Here is a 20,733-nt window from a genome sequence, read left to right as displayed (position 1 = left end):
AGCGTTTATAAAGAAAGGAAGAGGTACTGAATTTTTTAAATTAAATTGCATTATTAAAAATATTTTGTTTTTCACTCTAAAAGCATTTTTCATTCTAATCTGTATTCTCTAAAAAAAGGTGTTGAAATTAGGAGGTAGAAAGCTAAATATTCATTCATATAAATAATGTATTGTATAAATAGGCAAAAGTAAGATAAATTTTGACACAAATATGCAGGTTTGAGTAATCAATTTTCATCATTTAATATAGTAAATACACGTTCATGACTAGTCATCTCAAAAAATGATACAATCTGTTTTCTCTAGATTTTTAGAATACTGTTCTTCACACTTTCTCCAAGCATATTACTGTTGAGCTTTATTTAAGTTCGTTTATTTGTGAGAAAAAGTTTAGAATCTGTCCAGTATTAGCTAAAACTAGATAAATAATCTGAGGATAGTGGAAAACAATGCTAAATGCTATATCAAGACTATGAAAAATCTCTTTCTTTCCAAAGTCTGCTGAGTACTTCTAATGAAGTCCAAAACTGAGAAGGACCCTCTAAATGTTTTTCAGGATACATTATCATGTTCCTCATGGCCAACATCCCCAGGACTTAGGTGGGAAAAAAGGTGGTGTGATCTCCGGTTAATTCCTCTTCTTCATTCACGGTTTTCCCAGTACCTTCCAGGATCAGATTTGTGCAGGTAAAGAAGTTCAGAAAGTTAAAACTATTGATTTCGTGGTTGACAGATACAAGCCTTAGGGAACTGCCATGTTAGAGGAATAGTGTTATTAGTTTCAATGCAGCTGTGAAAGACATGGAACAAAGGAGTGTCCATAAAGGTCCTCCTAGGCCCACCTAGGTCCATATTCTGCTCTAACATCAGCCAGGACCAGGTATTTGGAGAAGACACATAATTTTCCCACTTGCCCCAAGTGGTCAGCACATTTCTTAGTGTGAGTATTCACTTAGGTCTACATATATAATAGTTGTTAATTTTCCTGTCCTCAAAAGCTTCTTTTTGAGCTCCTGTTGTGTGTGTGGTTTTTTTTTGTTTGTTTTGTTTTGTTTTGTTTTTTATACCTTTCCTCTTTGCAATGCATTGTCACATTGAGAGCTGTAATGAAATTATGTTTTTAAAAGTCCTTGTTTATTTGTTTGTGTTAAATCTCTTGCCTGATGACTTTGCTGGGTGATATAATCTTGTTAAAGCGTAGCAAGGACTGTCTGCCCCATGGGCAGGGCAAGCCATGAGCACAGGGTGGCAGTGAGGCTGGCAGAGACAATCCATACAAACAAAGGCCCTGTCTCACTGGCTCTAGCAAAGGAGCAGAGCAGGCCTAGGGATGGTCATCATCCACTTCCACTGGGATGAGGTGGGGCTCAGGTCAGGCTGGGGAGTCAGACTGCAGGTTGGGTCCAAATTAGTTGTGAATTAGATGCCCGGAATACATCAGTTTGAGGACAAACTCAAGTGAGGACCAAGGCAAGAGCTGTCCAGAGAAGCATGGGACAGTCTCCCTGCTAACAGCCCTTTCGCAGCAGCCTGATCTTGCATACCATGACCTCACCATGGCGGCGGTGGCCTTAAGTGTAGGCAGCTAGGCCCCCAAGATGGGACCAATGGTGGGTGCTGACCCTTATGACATGGAACTCTGCTGTTTTCCTATTTGAAGGATCCTTACTGTTTTCTCTGTGATGGACCCTTCCATAGCTCTGATCATCCTTGTTACCTTCCCTGTTTCTTTTCCTAATTTCTTAATTTCTCTGAGGAAAGATGATGAGGACTGCACCCTCAGACCCTCCTGATGTACAATAAGGCAAAACAGTGTTGTTTTGTTTTTTTTTTTTTTAATTATAATTATTATTTTTTCCTAATATTTTTTATTCTTTTTTTCCTAATACTAAAGTCTGTTGCTTTATAATTGTCACTGAACACTACGCTGATGATTTTCAGAGAACAGTTTACAGTAACTCCTGCATTTCTTTCCTCGGGTTTAATAGTTATAGAAGGGTTCTTCATTGTTTATATATATAGATGAGGCTAATTTTCTTATATGTGTTACTTTGCATGTGTTAACATTGAATTTCATCGATACTTTGTCTTTCAATCACTGGGAAGCCTGTCCAAAGCTCATAGTCAGGCTTAAATTTACTGCATCATATAGACCTACAACTCGTCATTCTTTAATTCAATATTATCCTAGTAAATCAGAATAAATCAGAGAGGAAGACAAGAATATTCTGGAATGATTACCGTTTTTCAAGTGTTATGCAATCAGACAGAAAGGAAAGTAGCTATTAAATGCAACAAGGCAAAGTACATATGTAAGATATTGTTTTTAAGTTTTCAATAACTATATGTTTTATGGATTAATTCATCATTCATATATATATAAAAATTAAATTCTATTATTAAAATATTCTCTGCATACCAGCTTGTAGGTCATGAACTGAAGGAAAGCTGTGTACATTAAAGAGTATGTTACTCTCTTGCTTCTAACCAATTAGAAAATTTAACTCTTACATTAAGCACACAGGATGTATCAAATGTGAGACTGTGAGGACTTACAAACTGAAATAAAAGCTGGCTTTCCTGTGTAGTCATCAAGACTGCAAGCTTAGGTGTTTGAATCTGGGAAGAATAATGTGTTCTCTTATTATTAACCCTGAGTTATTATCATGCATGAAGGGTTTAAAATTATCCTGTTTCTCTATTTAAAAATATGTAAGATTACCTAATTAATACAGAAAAGCATAGTTGATATTTCTGACAGGAGTGTTTTGTGAAAGAACCTTCCCAGCCTCTTTTCTCTGTTATACAGTGTTTCTATGGGTCCTACAGTGAAGTATTACCACCTGCCTTATAGGGAGGGTTTATAATCCCCCACGAAAAGTGGGGAAAGAGGACTGGTTTTCAGCCTCGTTTTTGTGTTTGTTTGGGGTTAATTTTATTTTATTGTCATGGTCTGCTTCGTTCTCATTAGTTCATAGCAAACATTTGAAAGTTGCACAAAAGCGTCCCATGGCCTAAATTAATTCTAAGAGGTATTGTTTCTTCAAACTATACCACCTAGGTTTGTCAGTCTTTCTTCCTGTGCACAGAGTTTAATTTAAAACAGTTGAGTCGATAGTCACTTCGCCACTAGATGACTGATAAGCTAAAAACAGCCTATGTCTTCTGATTAATAATAACAAAATCATGTTTACTTAGCTACATGATCCTTCATCTATTGACAATTACTGGCCCAGAGAGTAAACATGTGAACCAAAAGCTACAGTGGCTCATTGGTTGAACTGAAAGAGAGACAGATATGGATGCCACAGATACAGAAGTTTTTGCTTTAAACTCTGTAAAACTTCAGCTCAGTGTTTTGCAATGGTTGAAATAGAAATAATTAAGAGCATGAGGCATAAAGGGCCCAGAATCATAAAAGTCAAATTTGAGATCTATTCTGCAGTATACTTCAAATAAAATACTGAACTGAATAGAACTACTCACATGGAAAGTCAGGATGTATTCAACTATTTGTAGATTTAGGGATTTCAAATTCAGTCTTCTACATCAATAAAACACAGGCTTAATGTGCACAATATAGAACTGTACATTACAGAAAGGATTATGTGTAGGCAGTGATGATATTCTTGAGATTTGAATTTCCAGAAAAAATAATTTTACAAGTGTATTTGTACAACAATGAATACCTGAATTTATACTCACACCCTGAATAACTACTCTGATAATTTTCTTCTTGTATCCTACCGTGCTGTCTAACATGAGGAAATATGAGTACTTAACAGGAAAGTAAAAAGAAATTTGACAATGATAAGGAAAGTGTTTTATTTATTTACTTATTTACCTATTTATTATTTTTGCCTCAAAAAAACACGGAACCAACATTTAACATTGGTAACAAGACAGTTCACAAGAGTGTTCTAAATTAGTGTAAACATATTAAAATAGGACTCCCTCACAAAATTTTTTTCAGAGAAAGATAAATTTTTAAAGGGACTGAAAAGTTGAGGACTGTAAAGACCAATATTAAGGAAACGATGTTGAAAATAATATTAAGGAAAGCAACATAAAGTGGACATTAATTCATTACATTTTCTGTAGATAGTATTTATAAGGTTGTTCTCCCTATATAAAGCATGATAAATTTTAATCTTTCAGAGTTTGAAAATACTGACACATAAATTGTCATTCCCACATACATTATTATTCCTCATAATCATATGCTAACTTTCTAGGAGGATGCTTCACACTCATAAATTCCTAAGAGTATTCATAAGAAATTCAAGAGGATATTTAAGTTGATCTTAAATCTTACTAACTTCAAATTCTTGAGTTTCTGAAGGTGCAAAACCTAAGAGGTGTACTTGAGTAAGAACTAATCTGTTCTTAACTTTTTTTTTTCCGGAATTAAAAAAGTGGTAAATAATAATTTCTATTTTATACATAACATTTATTATATATATATGTAATGTTTTTGTTGTGGTATGTGGCTGGCAGACTAATTCAAGATAGTATTACAATAACAGTGATACAATAATCTAAGGATATTGTAATCTAAGACTAAGACTACCTACTGTTGAGACACATTCAGAAATAATCTAATACTTTGCCATGCATTTCATAGTCTCCACTTGCATCATATAGACTTCACTGGGTTAAGATTTAGCCCATTCCCCCTTGTCCGGTCACCAGGCATGTGGGAGAATAGACCAACCCCCACCTCGCTACAGCATATAAGTACCTATATATAGGTACTTAAGGTACCTATACAGAGTGATAAGGTCGCCCCAGAGCCTCCTCTTCTCCAAGCTGAACAAACCCAGCTCCCTCAGCTGCTCCTCATAAGACTTGTTCTCCAGACCCACACCAGCTTCATCGCCCTTCTCTAGACTTGCTCGAGCACCTCAATGTCCTTTGTGTAGCAAGGGGCCCAAAACTGAACACAGTACTTGAGGTGCAGCCTCACCAGAGCTGAGTACAGGGGGACAATCACTAGCCTAGACCTGCTGGCCACACTGTTTCTTATGCAAGCCAGGATGCTGTTGGCCTTCTTGGCCACCTGAGCACACTGCTGGCTCATATTCAGCCAACTATCAATCAATACTCCCAGGTACTTCTCTGCCAGGCAGCTTTCCAACCACTCATCTCCCAGCCTGTAGCTCTGCTTGGGGTTATTGCGCCCCAGGTGCAGGACCCAACACTTAGCCTTGTTGAGCTTCATACAGTTGACCTCAGCCCATCGGTGCAGCCTATCCAGATCCTCCTGCAGAGCCTTCCTACCCTCGAACAGGTCGACAGGAAGGTCCCCTTCCTGGCTTCTCCAAGAATAGAGAACTCTACTGTTTCATGGTCACTCTGCCCAAGACAGCTTTCAACAACCACATCTCCCACCAGTCCTTCTCTGTTTGTGAAGAGAAGGTCTAGCAGGGCACCTCCCCTGTTAGGCTCACTAACCAGCTGCATCAGGAAGCTATCTTCCACACTTTCCAGAAACCTCCTAGACTGCTTTCTCTGGGCTGTGTTGTGCTTCCAGGATATATCTGGGAAGTTCAAGTCCCTCACGAGAACAAGCGCTGATGATTTCACAACTTCTGTCAGCTGCCTATAGAACTCCTCATCAGTCTCCTCATCCTGGTTCGGCAATTTATAACAGACCCCGACCAGGATGCTAGCCTTGTTGGCCTTCCCGCCAATCCTAACCCATAGGGACTCAACCTTATCATTCTCAGCGTCAAGTTCCACAGCATCAAAACACTCTCTAATATAGAGAGCCACACCACCACCCCTTCTGTGCTGCCTGTCCTTTCTGAAGAGTCTATAGCCAGACATTGCAGCACTCCAGTCATGAGAGTGGTCCCACCATGTCTCCATGATGGCAACCAAGTCATAACCTGTGTGCCACACGATGGCTTCCAGCTCCTCCTGTTTGTTACCCATGCTGCATGCATTAGTGTAGATGCATTTCAGTTGGGTCACTACCTTCTCCCTCGGCCTTGCCATTGTTCCCCCTGGCACAGCTCCAACAAGCCCTGTTTCAGCCCCGTCCCCCTTCTTACCTAGTTTAAAGCCCTCTCAATGAGCCCCGCCAGCTCCTGGGCTAGGATCTGTTTTCCCCTTATAATCAGCAAATTGTCTGATCATAATGCTGTGTTATGTAATAACTTGTTTAGCATTTTATTATAGAAGAATTTTCAATTTGTATTTATAGACATTTAAAATAAAGGTATATTAACTGAATACTATTTTAGCATTTAACTACATTAACTACAGATGTAATGCTTTAAATAGTACTTCTTCAAGAACTTTGTCAGAAGTATTGTGAAAATGAGTAGTTAATCTTTAAAAGAATTTTCTATTAGATTGTTCCTTTAGGGATTTAAAGACTGATCACCACTTCTGTGAAAAGGCTACTGAACTGATAAGTTATCTAGTAGATTTAGAGAAACCATTGGTCTCTGCATGATCGTGTTCATATGTTCATGATCATCCTCTGCATTATAGAATTGTTAAAAAAAAAAAAAAAGAAAAAAGAAAGGAAGCATGGCTCCAATTCATTTTTTATGCTTCTCCTAGATGGACAAAAAAGCCTGCACTTGACATAGACACAGCAAAGACTTTTATGGTAGAGATAGAGATTAGTTCTATGTTCCTATACAACTAGACAATAATTTTGATAACATAAAAAAAAATGCTTTTGCAGAATGGAAATCAGTGGCACTTAGTTTTACAGTGAAGATAACACTCATTTTGCCCCAGCCACCTCAGAAAATCTGAATGACATGCTTAATTTTAATCCACAAATTTATCACTAATGAATTGGGTTGGGAGAATGCCCGCATTATTACTCTCATTACTCTGCATGCTTAGTAATCTTCTGCTTTTGGAAAATGATTAATATTGAGCTTTTTGGGTTCTGAAGCTGAAGATCTGTAAGCCTTCCAAAGGCTCTTAGCCAAAAAGGCTATTTGCAGAAGAAGTTAGGTCTGCTACAGCTTTAGCATTTGAAATTTTTCTCTTGTTTTGTAATTGTTCAGCACTCAGCTGTGGAAAGTCAGTCTATAATGCATCACAAAGCATGGTATAAATGCCCAGAATGTTGCTGGTGTAGAGACACCCAGGTGGACACTTCTTTTGTCAATGGATGTCTCTTGGCATTTCAGTGCATTTTACTAATCATCCTACATTCAGAAATGCAATTGGAAAAATAATTATTGTTACCTGGTCAGTTTTGAATTCTCTAGCTTTTACATCAGTAGGTAAAAAGATGATCATTCACAATCAAAATCTGATCACCAAGAACAGCTAATAAGGGTATATTGAGACAGTAACTTTACTGCATTTTAAAAATATAACAGAAAAATGAAATAAAAGTTTTTGAGAAAATTCAGTATTCCACTGAATTTATGAATGGTTGACTACAGTCCAATGCACATTTTCCTTCTCTATGACCTGCAGTATTAAAGCATTAACATTTTAATATGCATCAGCTATTTTACTTGTTTATCTTCTGAAGTCACGCAGTGTTGGTTAAGATTCCATGGTGCTAGTCCATGGGATTTTTTTATAGCTTTATGGAAACTTAATATAGTTGACCTTTTAGCATAATCATTTTAATATGTCAGGTATTTATAAAACACAAAGACCAGCAATTTATCAGTGTTCAGTGGCTGACCTTCATTGTAGTTGAAAGAAAAGCATTTTCTACAAGTATTAAGACGGTATGCTAGAACAGATGAAATTTTCTTCTGACCTGATCTGTTATGACATGTCTATAGGCAAAATGCGTTCCAAGTAATTGCTGTGGATGGGGTTTGCAGCGGAATAATTCAGTGTCTCTCTGCTGAAGACTGTATTGACTGGCTACAAGCAATAGCAAGTAACATTTCCAACCTCACAAAGCACAATGTAAGTATGGATCCAAGTAAGCCAGAAGGTTTCCCAATCATATTTGATTATAACTGTCATAAAAGCCTAATGGGTTCAAACACAGAATTGTCTGCATATAAACAATGCTTGAGGCTGTCCGAGAGAAGTCAAGTCAAGTTTATCATCAAATCAGATTTTGTGAGAAATCGTTGAATGGGAAAATATTCTCCCTTACAGTCATCTAGTTCACTTCATCACTATCAGAGTTACATACTTCTGAGCAATACCAGCTAACATGAGAAACAAAGACCAGACAGAGGAGAAAGACAGGTGTGATGGACAAGCACATATAAAAGCAAAAGGGAATTCTGCATTTTCGTGATAGTTTTAAAAAAAAATCTATACAAATATTGTTATGCTCAGATCTGAATAGGTATAAGCTCTGTTCACTTAACACAAGGCCAGTACCAGAAACATTCATTACCAGAAAAGATTAAATACATTTATACTTCATGCACTGTACTTTTAAGGTCTGATCTTGTGGGATAGAGAACCTTTTATTGAAGCAAAGATAAATGTTATGCAAAGGTTTTACTAAACTACTACCAAGTTCAGTTGAAAGCTCTTTCAGACCTATCTAGGATGTATTTTGCATTTGATATATGACATGTCATTTTTAACTTAGAGTTCTATACGATACCTTTCCTGTACTTTCTCAAAAAATACGGAACACGTGGTTAACTCAATTACTTTCAATTGAGTTATAACAAGGAAGACCTTAAGGTTTTAATTTATATTCTTCCAGATTTCCTTAAGTCTGCTTTAGCCTCCCAAACCTAACTCTAAATTTGCTTTTGTTTCAAATACAGGGAATGCATTGAAGGAAGTTGTATTTCTTGCAGTTTTATATTCAAGATGCAAAACTATGTTCCATCTGGCAGCAATATGTAAAAGTCATTGTATTATAAAAACGTGACAGACATGAATTCATCCACCATCTGCAAGCTTCCATGCAATGCAAGCCAATTTTATGGCTATTTATTCCTCCTTACAATACTGCTGCTGTATAGAACTTCTTGTCTAATCGACATGCTGACAAATGACAGTGCTGGTTACTTTTTTTCTTGCCATCTTTAGTTCAGATTAGTAATGATTCCTAACGATTCTTACTATCTAAAGTAGTGTAATTGTTTACTTATAAAGATAGTTGACCCTAAATTTTATCTGATAATACTCTGAGACTGTAATAATGGTTGCTTAGAGTAACTTGAATGTGGTAATACTCCATTGTTACATTCAATATTTCCAGTGATTTATAGATCAGTACAGTATATAATTCTACACTAGTTTCCATAAAAACAGAAACAGTGTAGCTGACGTTTTATAATTGGAAATTGCTAATTATACAGTTATTATGCAAACATTTATATTTACTTTATTATTCCAAATACATCCTGTAAAGTAACTGTAATTTATTAGGGCTTATCACAATTGTCAATGAATCTATTTTAGAACTCTTGTAAAAGTTCATAACCCATATGAATTTATGGAAACCAATGATACTCTCTTTTGCATGATATACTTTTATTTTAAAATTTCAGTTGCCAATAAGACTTAGTTATTTAACAGTGTATGTGAAAAGTGAATCTAAGAACAATAGACATTCAGAAAAAAAAAAATAATAAAAAAAAATCTGTTACTCAGAACTATGATTAAATGTGAATAGAGGTCCCTATATTTTTTTTTCCTTTTTTTTTTTTTTTTTTACAAGATGTTTATTGACATAAAATATCAACAGCATACTGTTGATGTTATTGTTTTTCCTCTGTGAGAGGCATTTGATCATGATCATTCTCCATTTCCGTGGCATCCAATACCAAAGGAACAAACAAATAGTAGGACTTTATTTAAACTTTTGGACAAAATGCAATATATTCACTCCCTTGAATTTTAGTTTCAGTGAACTTTTTATTTTTATCTAAGAGTTATGTAAAATATTTTTTTGTTTAAATACCATATGGTCCATCAAAATGTAAACTCTCATCTAACTTATGAAACAGAAAGAAGAAGATGAGAACAAGAAAGACTATAATAACTGAATTGTTTCTGAAAACATTTCCTTTGCCAATGTCATGTTTGTTCTCTGTAGATTTGGGTGGGATTTATCTTGCCTAAGGTTAAATGTCTTAAAGCAGAATGTCTGAAGAATGATCCCCTTGATTTACTTTTGACATCTGTTTTCTGATGAGATTAATTTCCTCAGGACGTGTCTTTCTTTCCTTTGACTGGTAAGGGACCCTAAGGTGGTGAGTTCAGACTTAGATATATAAGGAGAAGAGTATATCCTGTCACTAGTCTCTTTGTGGGACAAGAGAGAGCTTCTCTGAATAAATCTAGCAAAGACATTGCTAGATATTTTGACAGAAAACATGCTAGTTTCAAACAGTAATTCTGGACCATTTTACTGTCTGAAAACAAAATATCTGATAGTTCAAACTCCACAGATGTGTGTGGCAAAAAGCCATCTTTCCTTCCCTGTATCCCTTTTAGTTGTGAAATGTAAATCCCTGTCTCCACAATCTCCTATTTGAGTCCATGTTTCGGTTATTTTTTTGCAATGATAAAGTCTGAATCTCTTCTGTCATGACAAAAACATTGATGTTCGACACAAAGCTGGTGTGGTTCATTTGCGGAATCAGCAATGCAGCCAGAGAGCAAGAGAATAACAAAAAGTCACAAGTGGAAGCAAAGACAAAATGTCTTGATGTTATCACCTTTGAAAGAGTGTATTGCTAATTGAGTATAAGTAATGGAGGTTGGAAGATGGTGTCTGCAGGCAAACACATTTTGCTAGCAGTGGTTAGACTGTCAATCGCACAGTGTGACATGACACTTGTATTACTATGCCACAAAATAGTTATAGTTTTAATGCACACATCAAGAAAATGGTATTCTGGCTACTCAGCCACAGATTAAAGCATATCAATATGCTGACTGATCTAGTTGACTTCATTTCTTTTTTTTTTTTTTGTCAATTTTTTTTTTGCTATGAAGTCTTTTTCTTTGTATTCTTAGTAAATTAGAACTGAATTCTTCAGGGTTTGTGGAATACTGAGAGTGATACTGCCAGTTTTAATCTCTGTAGATCCCCAGAAGCCATGGAACAATTACATATGAGATGAAATAGATCCCTTTAAGATTTCAAAACATGAATTGACTTGTATATGGTTATGCAACAAACAGGATACTATAGAAATGCACTGTTGAAAGTGACTTAATATTGCACTATAATCAATGATCTGATGATCATTGATCTGATGATCAATGACCTATAAAAGTCATTGATTTCTGAAGGTGGCTTCATCTGTGTTAAAAAAATCATCAATTAAGCATGTGCTTCAATAAACACAAGGTTTATATTAAGTCCAGAGTTTTCTCTAAGCAATCCTGAAACTGAAGCTCATGTGCTGAAAGCTGAATATGTTGAATTGAACTGCACATGGAAACTCTAATTGTTCTGTGAACTGATAAAGTAGAAAAGGGTTTTATGCCTTTATGCCTTTTTATTGTCAGTCTGGATGACAGACCAAAGAGGATTAGAAAGGGAACAATCTGCTGCTTCCACCTTTTTTTTTTTTTTTTTTTAATCCATGCTCCAAGTAGGAATTTGCAATTCTGCTGTGTCAATTCAACTGTGAACTATTAGCCCTTCAATAAGCAACTTATAGGCTGTGTTAGTTTCTGTGATAATTAATACTGATTTCTAATCTTTGACATTTATTTTGTTAAATAATTTTATGATAACAGTATTTAATAGGTCACATAACTTAAGAAATTATGCTATGAAAAAATAAAAGACTCCAAAATCACATGGTCTATAAAGATCTACCTCTTGCCATTAAATCCCTAATTTATGTGGTACAGTATTTGAAGGGATTTAGTATTTGTAATGGCTTTATCAGGGTTAAGATTTTACCTAAGGTAGTTTTCAAACGTAGTCCAATTCAAAATTATATCGGTGCCCCAAAAAATTGTTTGGGTGCCCGGCACTACAAAGATAACGTTTCCACTTCTTACCTTGAAGCTATTAGCACTTGACAGAGAAGAAACAACAGGAACTTCATCAGCCAGGAATGACAGGCAACTAAGTTAAGGTTGCCAAGTGGAAGGTGACAAAAAGAAAATTTTAAATGTATCTTGAGAATGCCCATAATATCTTGCAAGATTTATTACCCAGTAACTTGACATCATTCCATAATGGCAAATTTTTCTGTGTGAGTCTTGCAAAATACCATGTATCTGTAAAATTACTGAGGTACGCTTATGTTGCAGATAGAAACATGGCGATAGGGTGAATTAATAGGCCTACAAACTTAAAATTAATAGGTCTACAAACTTAATGTGATTTTGGGCACATATTTTCCTGAACTTAAGCTTGTATTTTGAACAGTTTCAAAAGATCAATTGAAATCACGGATTTAATCATATGCTTAAAATATAATGAGTAACAAAAGAAACTGCTGCTAAGATGGACAATATATTTGGCCTTACTTTCACTGGAGAAAAGAGCAATAATACCTAATTATATATCTCTATAATGTTAAAATTCAGATACAGGAATTGTGTAAGTAATTATGTAGAGGGAGAGAAAAATCAATAAAAAAAAAAAAAAAAAACGAGAAAAAAAGCAGTAAGATTAGTATGAACTGTTTTGCTTGTGGGAAGAATAAAATATCATAGGACTACATTCAGTGCTTAGTAAGTTTTTAAAAGACGTTCACTCTTTTTTTTTTTTTTTTGCGAATATACTACGAGTAAGAATATACAGTGGAATGCTATGTTGCATGAATAAATCAATGTCACTTATATGAAATGAACAGGTTTCACATTTCAATTTTTGATTTGAAATAGCATGGCAAAACCTTCAGAAGGCTCTGACGTTAGTCATTTTGGAGTTTGCAGGGATTTTAAGCTCTTAGATGCCCTGTGAAGTATTACAGTAAAAATAATCTTTTTGTTGGTCACTAAGCTATGTACATTTGGAGCAAATCCGAAAACAACAGTATTAGTATCAAACCACAGTAGTGTACAAATCATAGTAGTGTATTCTGTAGTAGTGCAAAAGGCAAATACTGACTATTGTCTAGAAATTTATTGCCTTTTAAAATTAAGACAAAAAATAGAGGAGTATAGGAAGTCTTCAAAAGATTCTTAGTAGATTTTTTTTTCCTATATGATCTGTTTTTCCCAAAATGGAACATAGGTAACAAACTACACAAATAAATTGGATGTTGTCTACTAATGTTTGTTCAACTGTTTTCTAAGCAATATTAAGTACTCAAGCGTTTACAGAGTTCTGATACTTCATTTCTTTGTTTTGCTTTCCATTCTAGACCTTGTAAAGGAAATCACAAAAGTCTCTTCCAGTACTGATTTAAAACTATGAAATGTAACATAATGATGTCATAGATGTGTTTTTTTTTTCATATGTGGTTTCCTTGAGGCACATTGATATAAGTGAATAAATGTAGCGATGCTGCATCAAATTTACATAAATGGAGTCTTTTCTGTTTTTCCTTCCCTTTTAAACTTTAATTAGTAATGATAGTTTTTCAAATGAAATAAAATTGGACTTCCTGTACCAAACTTCTCCCAAATGCTCAAACTATTTTTAATAATAGTTTTTCAGTTTTACTGTATGCAGTGTCAGATCTTGCAGCAGTCAATAATATCTTATGAAAGTATTATTGCCTATGCTGATGTAAATGATCATCCATACATCTCTAAAATATCATGTAAGAGAAATAACATTCTTAGAGACAATAAAATCAAAAGCCTATATTTTTAAATGTTCCTCATACAGAAGGGCTACAGTGTACCTGTTAAATGCAAGCCTTAAAAGTAAGTCGCACAATACTGATACAAAAGAATATTTTTTGCAGTTTTATCTGTATAATGGTGCCACACAGCAAAGAATCCATGCACTTTCTCTGGTTCATCCAGTTTTGTATGGATTTAGGCTAAACAAAGTAGGCTTGGTATTTAGACAAAAGCAGAACATGAGAATATATGATGTGTTGTTTAATCCGTGTGAGATTTATACTTAGGACTATAGTACTGAGACTATTTCTTTTCCTTCATTCTATAATTGTTGAAGACTGAAATTGACACACTACAGAAAAGTCCATGCTCTGTTTGGTTGCAAGACACTTTGGAGAGATGCCTTGACATCTCACCCTGGTGAAAGATAGCAAGGAACCTGTAGTGAGGAAAAAAAATAAAAGTTTCATTATTGGTTTAAAGTGGCAAAGAAAGAATGACAAGAATAAAAGCAGGAGGACCAGTCTGACTGGGTATGCAGGTAAGCCACCTGAGTTTTTGCAGAGAGGCAGCACGTAGAAAAAGAAAGTTGCCCTTTCCTGCCAAAATGCCAGGCTGCCCTCTTAGTAACAGTTGGAGACTTCCAGCATTTGACCTAGTTTTTGTTGTGTAGGAAACTGTTCAATATTCCACAACTGGTTTATTTTAACTAAGAGTGTGTTGAAAGAGGCTATTGAATTACAAACTGCTGTTGGTAAAACTGCAACTGGGAACTGGGAGGGGAGGCTAGGCAATAATAATCTTCCTTTTTGTTTCCATCCTCTTTGCAGTCCAAAAGAAACCCAAAACCATAAACAAAAAGAAAAACATGAATATCATTATAAAAGCAATCTTAACTTGTTTTTACATCCCTTTCCTCTTACTCACCTTTGGAATACATTTTAAAAGGTGGTTACATCAAAAGCTTTGGCTTTTTTTCAAAGCCAATTTAAAAAAAAAGGAATTAAAAGAAATTGCAATGCACTCAAAGAGCCATAACACACCTCAGGGTATACATTATTAGTAGGCTAATGTGTTGAAAGCACTTTCTCCATTTGGTTGTCTTGCTTCATAAAGTGCCGTAGACATCCAGTGCATTCTGGTAGCACATAGCTTATATTTGCCTGAGGAAGAGAATGAATCAGAAATCCACCACAGAGGGGTGGGGGAGAAGACAGGAATTTCAGTCATTCAGGGACACCTTCAAGAGATGGGGGCAAACAAGTCCAGTAGACAGGAAAAGAGACAAAACAACAAATTACCGGTAAGTAGAAACTCCTGCAAAGGAAATATGACTAAGATCATTTGGATTTGTCATTTCTCTGCTAACAAAATGAGTTATGAAAATCTGTGGCAAGTTTCTTCTCTCCTAATAATACCTCACATAGTATTTGTGGCAGGCAACTGTGAGGAAGGTCTGAAATTACAGCCATGCTGATGGCCTGTGTGGCCATTCCATATGATTGCAAGTATTTTTGTTAATTTGTGGTTTTGTTTGTTTGTTTTTGGTTTTGTTTGTTTTGTTTTGTTTCAGAAAATGAGGTCATTACACGCAAATCTTATTAGAAATAATGTCATTGATGTCATGAAATCAAGCGTGAAATAGGAATGAAGTACCTTCATTTCTTCTTTTTGCCCAATGTACAACACTCTGACTTACTGCACTCAAGAGAGTATTATTAATTTCTTTTTAGGATTTTTTACCTTTTAAAGAAACTTTGAATTTTGCTAAGAAGTGAAACAGATCCCAGAGATGCAGCATTCTTCATACAATCCTTAATTTTACTCTTTACTAAATTGTGCTTTTAGGAACCAGATAAAAATATAGGAATACAAAAAATCTAAGTAAAGTAAGTCTTGAAGGTGTAATATGTAAGTTTGTGGGTGACACTAAATTGGGAGGGGTTGTTGTCTCCATCAAGGAGAGGCCTTGCAGAGAAATCTTGACAAATTAGAGAGCTGGGCAGTCACCAGTCACCAACAGTATGAAATTTAACAAAACCAAGTGCTGCATTCTGTACCTGGGAAGGGGAAACCCTGGCTATATGTACAGACTGGGGGATGAAAGGCTGGAGAGCAAACAGGAAAGATTCCATGGAAAGGGATCTGGGGGTGTTGTTCAACAACAAGTTGAATATGAGGCAGCCAGGAGATTGTTCCACTCTGCTCTGCGCTTGTGCGGCCTCACTTTGAGTGCTGTGTGCAGTTTTGGGTATCACAATATAAAGACATAAAACTAATAGTGTCCAAAGGAGGGCTACAAAGATGCTGAGAGATCTAGAGGGGAAGACGTATGAGAAATGGCTGATGTCCCTTGGTTTGTTCAGCCCAGAGCAGAGCAGGCTGAGGGGAGGCCTCATGGCGGCCTGCAGCTCCCTCACGAGGGGAGTGGAGGGGCAGGCGCTGAGCTCTGCTCTCTGGGGACAGTGACAGGACCTGAGGGCATGGCATGGAGCTGGGACAGGGGAGGGTCAGGCTGGGGGTTAGGGGAAGGTTCAGCACCCAGAGGGTGGTCGGGCACTGGGACAGGTTCCCCAAGGAAGTTGTAATGGTACTGAGCCTGCCAGAGTTCAAGAATTGTTTGGACAATGCTCTCGGACATATGGTTTAATTTTGGTGTGCTCCTGTGTGGAACCAGGAGTTGAACTTAATGATCCTTGTGGATCCCCTCTAAGGGTATTCTGTGATTGTATGATTCTAATTAAATGGTCTCACAGAAAAGTTATGTGTGTGTCCCTGAAAAGGCAAGATCCCCTCTACCCAAACTGTTTATATAGTCAACGGACAAAAGAAAATGTCTTTAAGATGTAAAGAAAGTGAACCAGTCCTCCTAACTTAGACACTTACTTCTATCCCATTAACTATATAAAGAATGAAGACATCTCTGGAGGGTAATTCAATCTCCTTGAATTAAGTACCTACCTCTCCCAATTCTAATAGGAAATGGCAAGAGAGTACTTTAGCACAATAGCCTACAGGTTGGAAGAGTCACCCTGACATGAGAGACAGGAGCTGTCCATGCTACTTGGCCTTCAGGGCTGGCACTGTCTCACCCCTAGCCAAAGGATGTCCAGAGACAGAGCAGGACTGGGGCTCCACTCCCCCTTCCAGACACTGTTCTCTTGGCTATCCATTGAGCCATGTGTGAAATTCATGCTCATGCAGGGAAGTAACCCTTGCTTCCCTTGCTGTTTACCAGGAGGCAAGGATTGGTTTTCTAGGACGTAGCTCTCAATCAGGCTCTCTCTTGAGTTGGTGCATTGCTTAAGTGCAGTACGTGTGCTTCTTGCCTTCAGTTTGATAATCCAATGTCCTGTATCATAGTTGGGTACACCGGTATTACCTGCCATGACCAAAATGGACACAGGCACTTCACTCCCTATACTACGGCATTGCTTTTATTTTTGCAGATTTTTTAACCCAACTCGATTCACAGATCTCGTGAACAGTGTAATTCCCCCAGTTGTTTTCGGCCAACTATAAGGCTGAGAATACAGGGTGGATATACAGTTAGGAAGAGAGAAGTCATTGAAAACTTCTTCAACCATGTTTGCTATGAATAAGCAAGAGCAGAAAAAACAGGCCTCAGATAGATGTCTTCAGTTGAGCACCTGAGAATGTTTTATATTTGCGAATGCTATAGTCAGGTAAGCCTTCTATACCTTTTTCACTACTTCTCTGTCTTAGAGTTTCTGTTGTGATCCACAAAAGTTTTAGAACTAAGAAAATGGGGAAAAACGTCTCATTTTTGAGATCAGATTAAAATTCATGCTTCTCTGAGATACTGTCCGCATGCATAGGACATGTTCACCACGTGTTCTGAAATATTAAGGCTTCTTAATTTGTGGCATAATAAGTGCTGCAAAACTAGCCCACATAGCTCTGGGGAAGGCAGGTTGTTGCAAAACTTCACCTTTCTTTTTGAGCAATGGGCTCGTTATTGCTGAATAAAGAATATGAATGAAAATATTCATTTTCTTTTTTCCTATGTGCCTTTCCATTTACTGTGGCTGTAGCTTTTGCACCATGCAGGTGCACAGATTGGGGAAAATACAAGTTTTACTGGGTATTTCTAGATATATGTGCTTAATATTACTTTGCTGGAAAGCCAACCTACAGCTGCTGTTTAGATTTAGGAAAACTCCTAATATCCATATTATTGATTTAATAATCCTAATCAGAAAAAAAAGAAAATACTCCTCATATGTGGTACTTATTCATTTTACTAATGTTAAAGTTACTCTGTTCAGAAAAAAAAAAAAAAAAAAAAATCTTAGGTAAAATGCTGTCATCAGTAAATGATCTAGACATGAATCTCAAAGATAGAAAGAGGTAACAGCTAGAGGGCGGATTGGAACAAAGATAAAGGTGCATGACTGTGATTGCACATGTGGCTTGGTGTCACAGCATGGGCTGCATTGTGCAGCTCAGCTGCTCTTATTTTGGACACAGTCTGTGTTTTCCAGATGACACCTTAAATGATACCTAAACTCTTTTGTTTATTTAAATGAACTGTCTGTAAGGGACCATGAGGATATGCATAAAGGTGCCCTTGCTCACTTACTGCTAAACATGATACATTTTTTACAGTATAAAATAAATAGATGGATGGATAGACAGACAGGCAGATGGATAGGTAGATCTTTTAGACAGACAGATAGATAGATGCTTTTTAAAAATGAATCAAGTTTTCAGTAAAGAATCACAATCTCCCAAAAGCCTCTCTGAAACCCAAGACTACATAATTCATAATCACTGAAATGCTGGAACCTGGCAAGGGTTGTGCTGCTTGGCTCCCTGCCTGCTGGCTAGGCTGGCTCAGAGGCTTAAGCATTTGTATCGAGTGAATCTGTGGCTATATTGCATGGTGGAAAAGATAAATTGGAGGTCCCAATTTATGGAAGAGTGTAGAGAGATGGTTAAAACATCATGGAAGCAAAATGGTAGAATAATCTAACTCTCTCTAGAAGGGAGAATAAATGGAAAGTTTAATCCTTCAAACTTTTATTAGGTTGATTTTACTGGAAAATGTTCACTGACATTCAGACACCTGTTTTAGTGTTTCAGATTCCCTTCTTGCTGTACTGATCTTATTAGTCATTTCCATAAAGTATTCTGGGATGACACAAAGGTCTTTCTTATCATTGCTTTTCCTGAGATGCTCCAGATGTCTACAAAGCAACGCTTGAAGTTTATTATTATAACAGGAGTCATAGAAATGCAAAGGCAAATATGAAGCAAATTTTTAAAGGACATTGGCATTATAACTAATAAATATTGTAAAAATGAGCAATGCCTACATAGATGTTTGGGCTTTCAGCAGTGAGCAGTGTCATTTAATCCTACATACTTGTATAATTGTCAGAGGATGTGAATATATTATGCTTACCATTTGTTCTTTGCCAGGCTGAAAACACAGCCTACTCATAAACTTATATTTTAATAGTGTGTATATTCTATTTAATTGTTTGTCTCATTTTGTATCAGTAGGAATAATAATTTTAAAAGTATTTTTATTTTGACATCATATGTAGGGTATTTTAGAGGAAGAAATATCTTCTTAGGCTAACACAACCCCTAAGGACTTGTGGTGTTAAACTTTTTTTTTCAAGTTTCTCTTTAAATAATTGATGAATTTTAGTATATATGCATATTTAACATCTGAATTATTACTTTTTGCATCAAATTAATATAAATGGATCTTGATATGACTATATAAACATAATCTATATATTTTTAATACTATAGAAAATAAAACTCTAAAAGGTGATTTTGACAAGCAGATTTAAACAGTTTAAACTGTTAATAAGCAGTCAAAGTGCCCAAATAATAATTGGTATACACTTCCATAGCTGAGGTTTCACTGATAGCAGTAAAATATTTCGCAAAGTATGCCTGCACCTTTATTAAGCTAGCAACTCTTGATACAGGAGGAGAAAGATTAGCGCATTTATTTACCAAACAGTAACCGTAAATAGCATTTTCATGTCAAAATGTAATGAGTAGAAGTCAGGAAAATAAAGTATGCAATTTGGATAAAAAGAGAATTGTTCCCAGGTTCTGAGAGCAACTAGCACTCCCTAAGCCTTGCAGATGGTCCTACCAGTAAATTAGACTGCCATTCACTTAGATGGTCAGGTTGTAGGCCAAATCTAGCTTAAAGCAATTATAGCTGACTGACCTCTATTTAGTCTTCTGACCCCAAACTCTCTTTCCATTACCTTTGTAAGTTCATAGAACAAATCACAGCGCAAATCATAGCTTATGCATGATATGCTTATAATGTTTTTAAACCCTGAAACTGGACTCACAGAAACTTCCCACTTTCTCCTGGTTATACTACTATTCATTTGTTATGTTAGAGTGGCTTAAAAGGCAGTTTACTTCATGACATCATGTACATTTTACTTCATGTACATCAGCAAACAATAATATATAAAAAAAATGACTTGTATCATTACTGATCTATGTAGTTCAACTGGCAATATTGTTTTTATCTGATCACAACAGTTACAAATCCAAAGCGTGTTTTTTCTTCTGTATTTGAATAGAAAAGAAACCTTTACCTCCAGAAACATTAACCTCTCAGCTTGAAAGGTCATCTTGCATTTTTTACGCTGCTGTATTCTTTCCCACCTATTAGAAGAAAAAAAAGGAAAAAAAAAAAAAAAAAGTTGATGTTAATACCAGAATTATTTTCAACACTGGCACTCTTTCATCAGTCTCTCTTCCACTTCTTAGCAGTTCTTTGTATTGTCTTTGTTACTCTGTTTACCATTGCTATTTCAGTAGTATTTCCAGTAGAACACAGGGGAGTCTACCAATATTGTGTTGCCTCTTCAAAGGAACTTTTTTGACATTATTGTATATGAATACCTGTATCACCAAAACAAAACAAAACAAAACAAACACACACACACACACAGAAAAATAAGCTTATTTTGAATAAATAGCATGTGAATTCATATTCTACTAGTCCATTGGAAGAAAGTGCAAGACGGAACTTCT

The 20,733-nt window shown here is 36.1% G+C and overlaps 1 protein-coding gene across 4 annotated transcripts in view; it reads left to right on the top strand.

The window, feature by feature from the left end:
• Positions 1-20,733, top strand: part of SNTG1 (syntrophin gamma 1) — a 343,053-nt gene that overhangs the window by 232,142 nt on the left and 90,178 nt on the right. For all 4 annotated transcript variants that reach the window (XM_068671708.1, XM_068671707.1, XM_068671705.1 and 1 more), the window contains 2 exons: positions 557-687; positions 7,776-7,905. In XM_068671708.1, the coding sequence (XP_068527809.1) occupies positions 557-687; positions 7,776-7,905 (261 nt within the window). The remainder of the gene's footprint in view (positions 1-556; positions 688-7,775; positions 7,906-20,733) is intronic.

The sequence above is a fragment of the Anas acuta genome, chromosome 2, assembly GCF_963932015.1.
Source record: "Anas acuta chromosome 2, bAnaAcu1.1, whole genome shotgun sequence".
Taxonomy (NCBI): Eukaryota; Metazoa; Chordata; class Aves; order Anseriformes; family Anatidae; genus Anas; species Anas acuta.
Note: the sequence above shows the minus strand (reverse complement) of the source record. Positions and strands in the feature narration are given on the sequence as shown.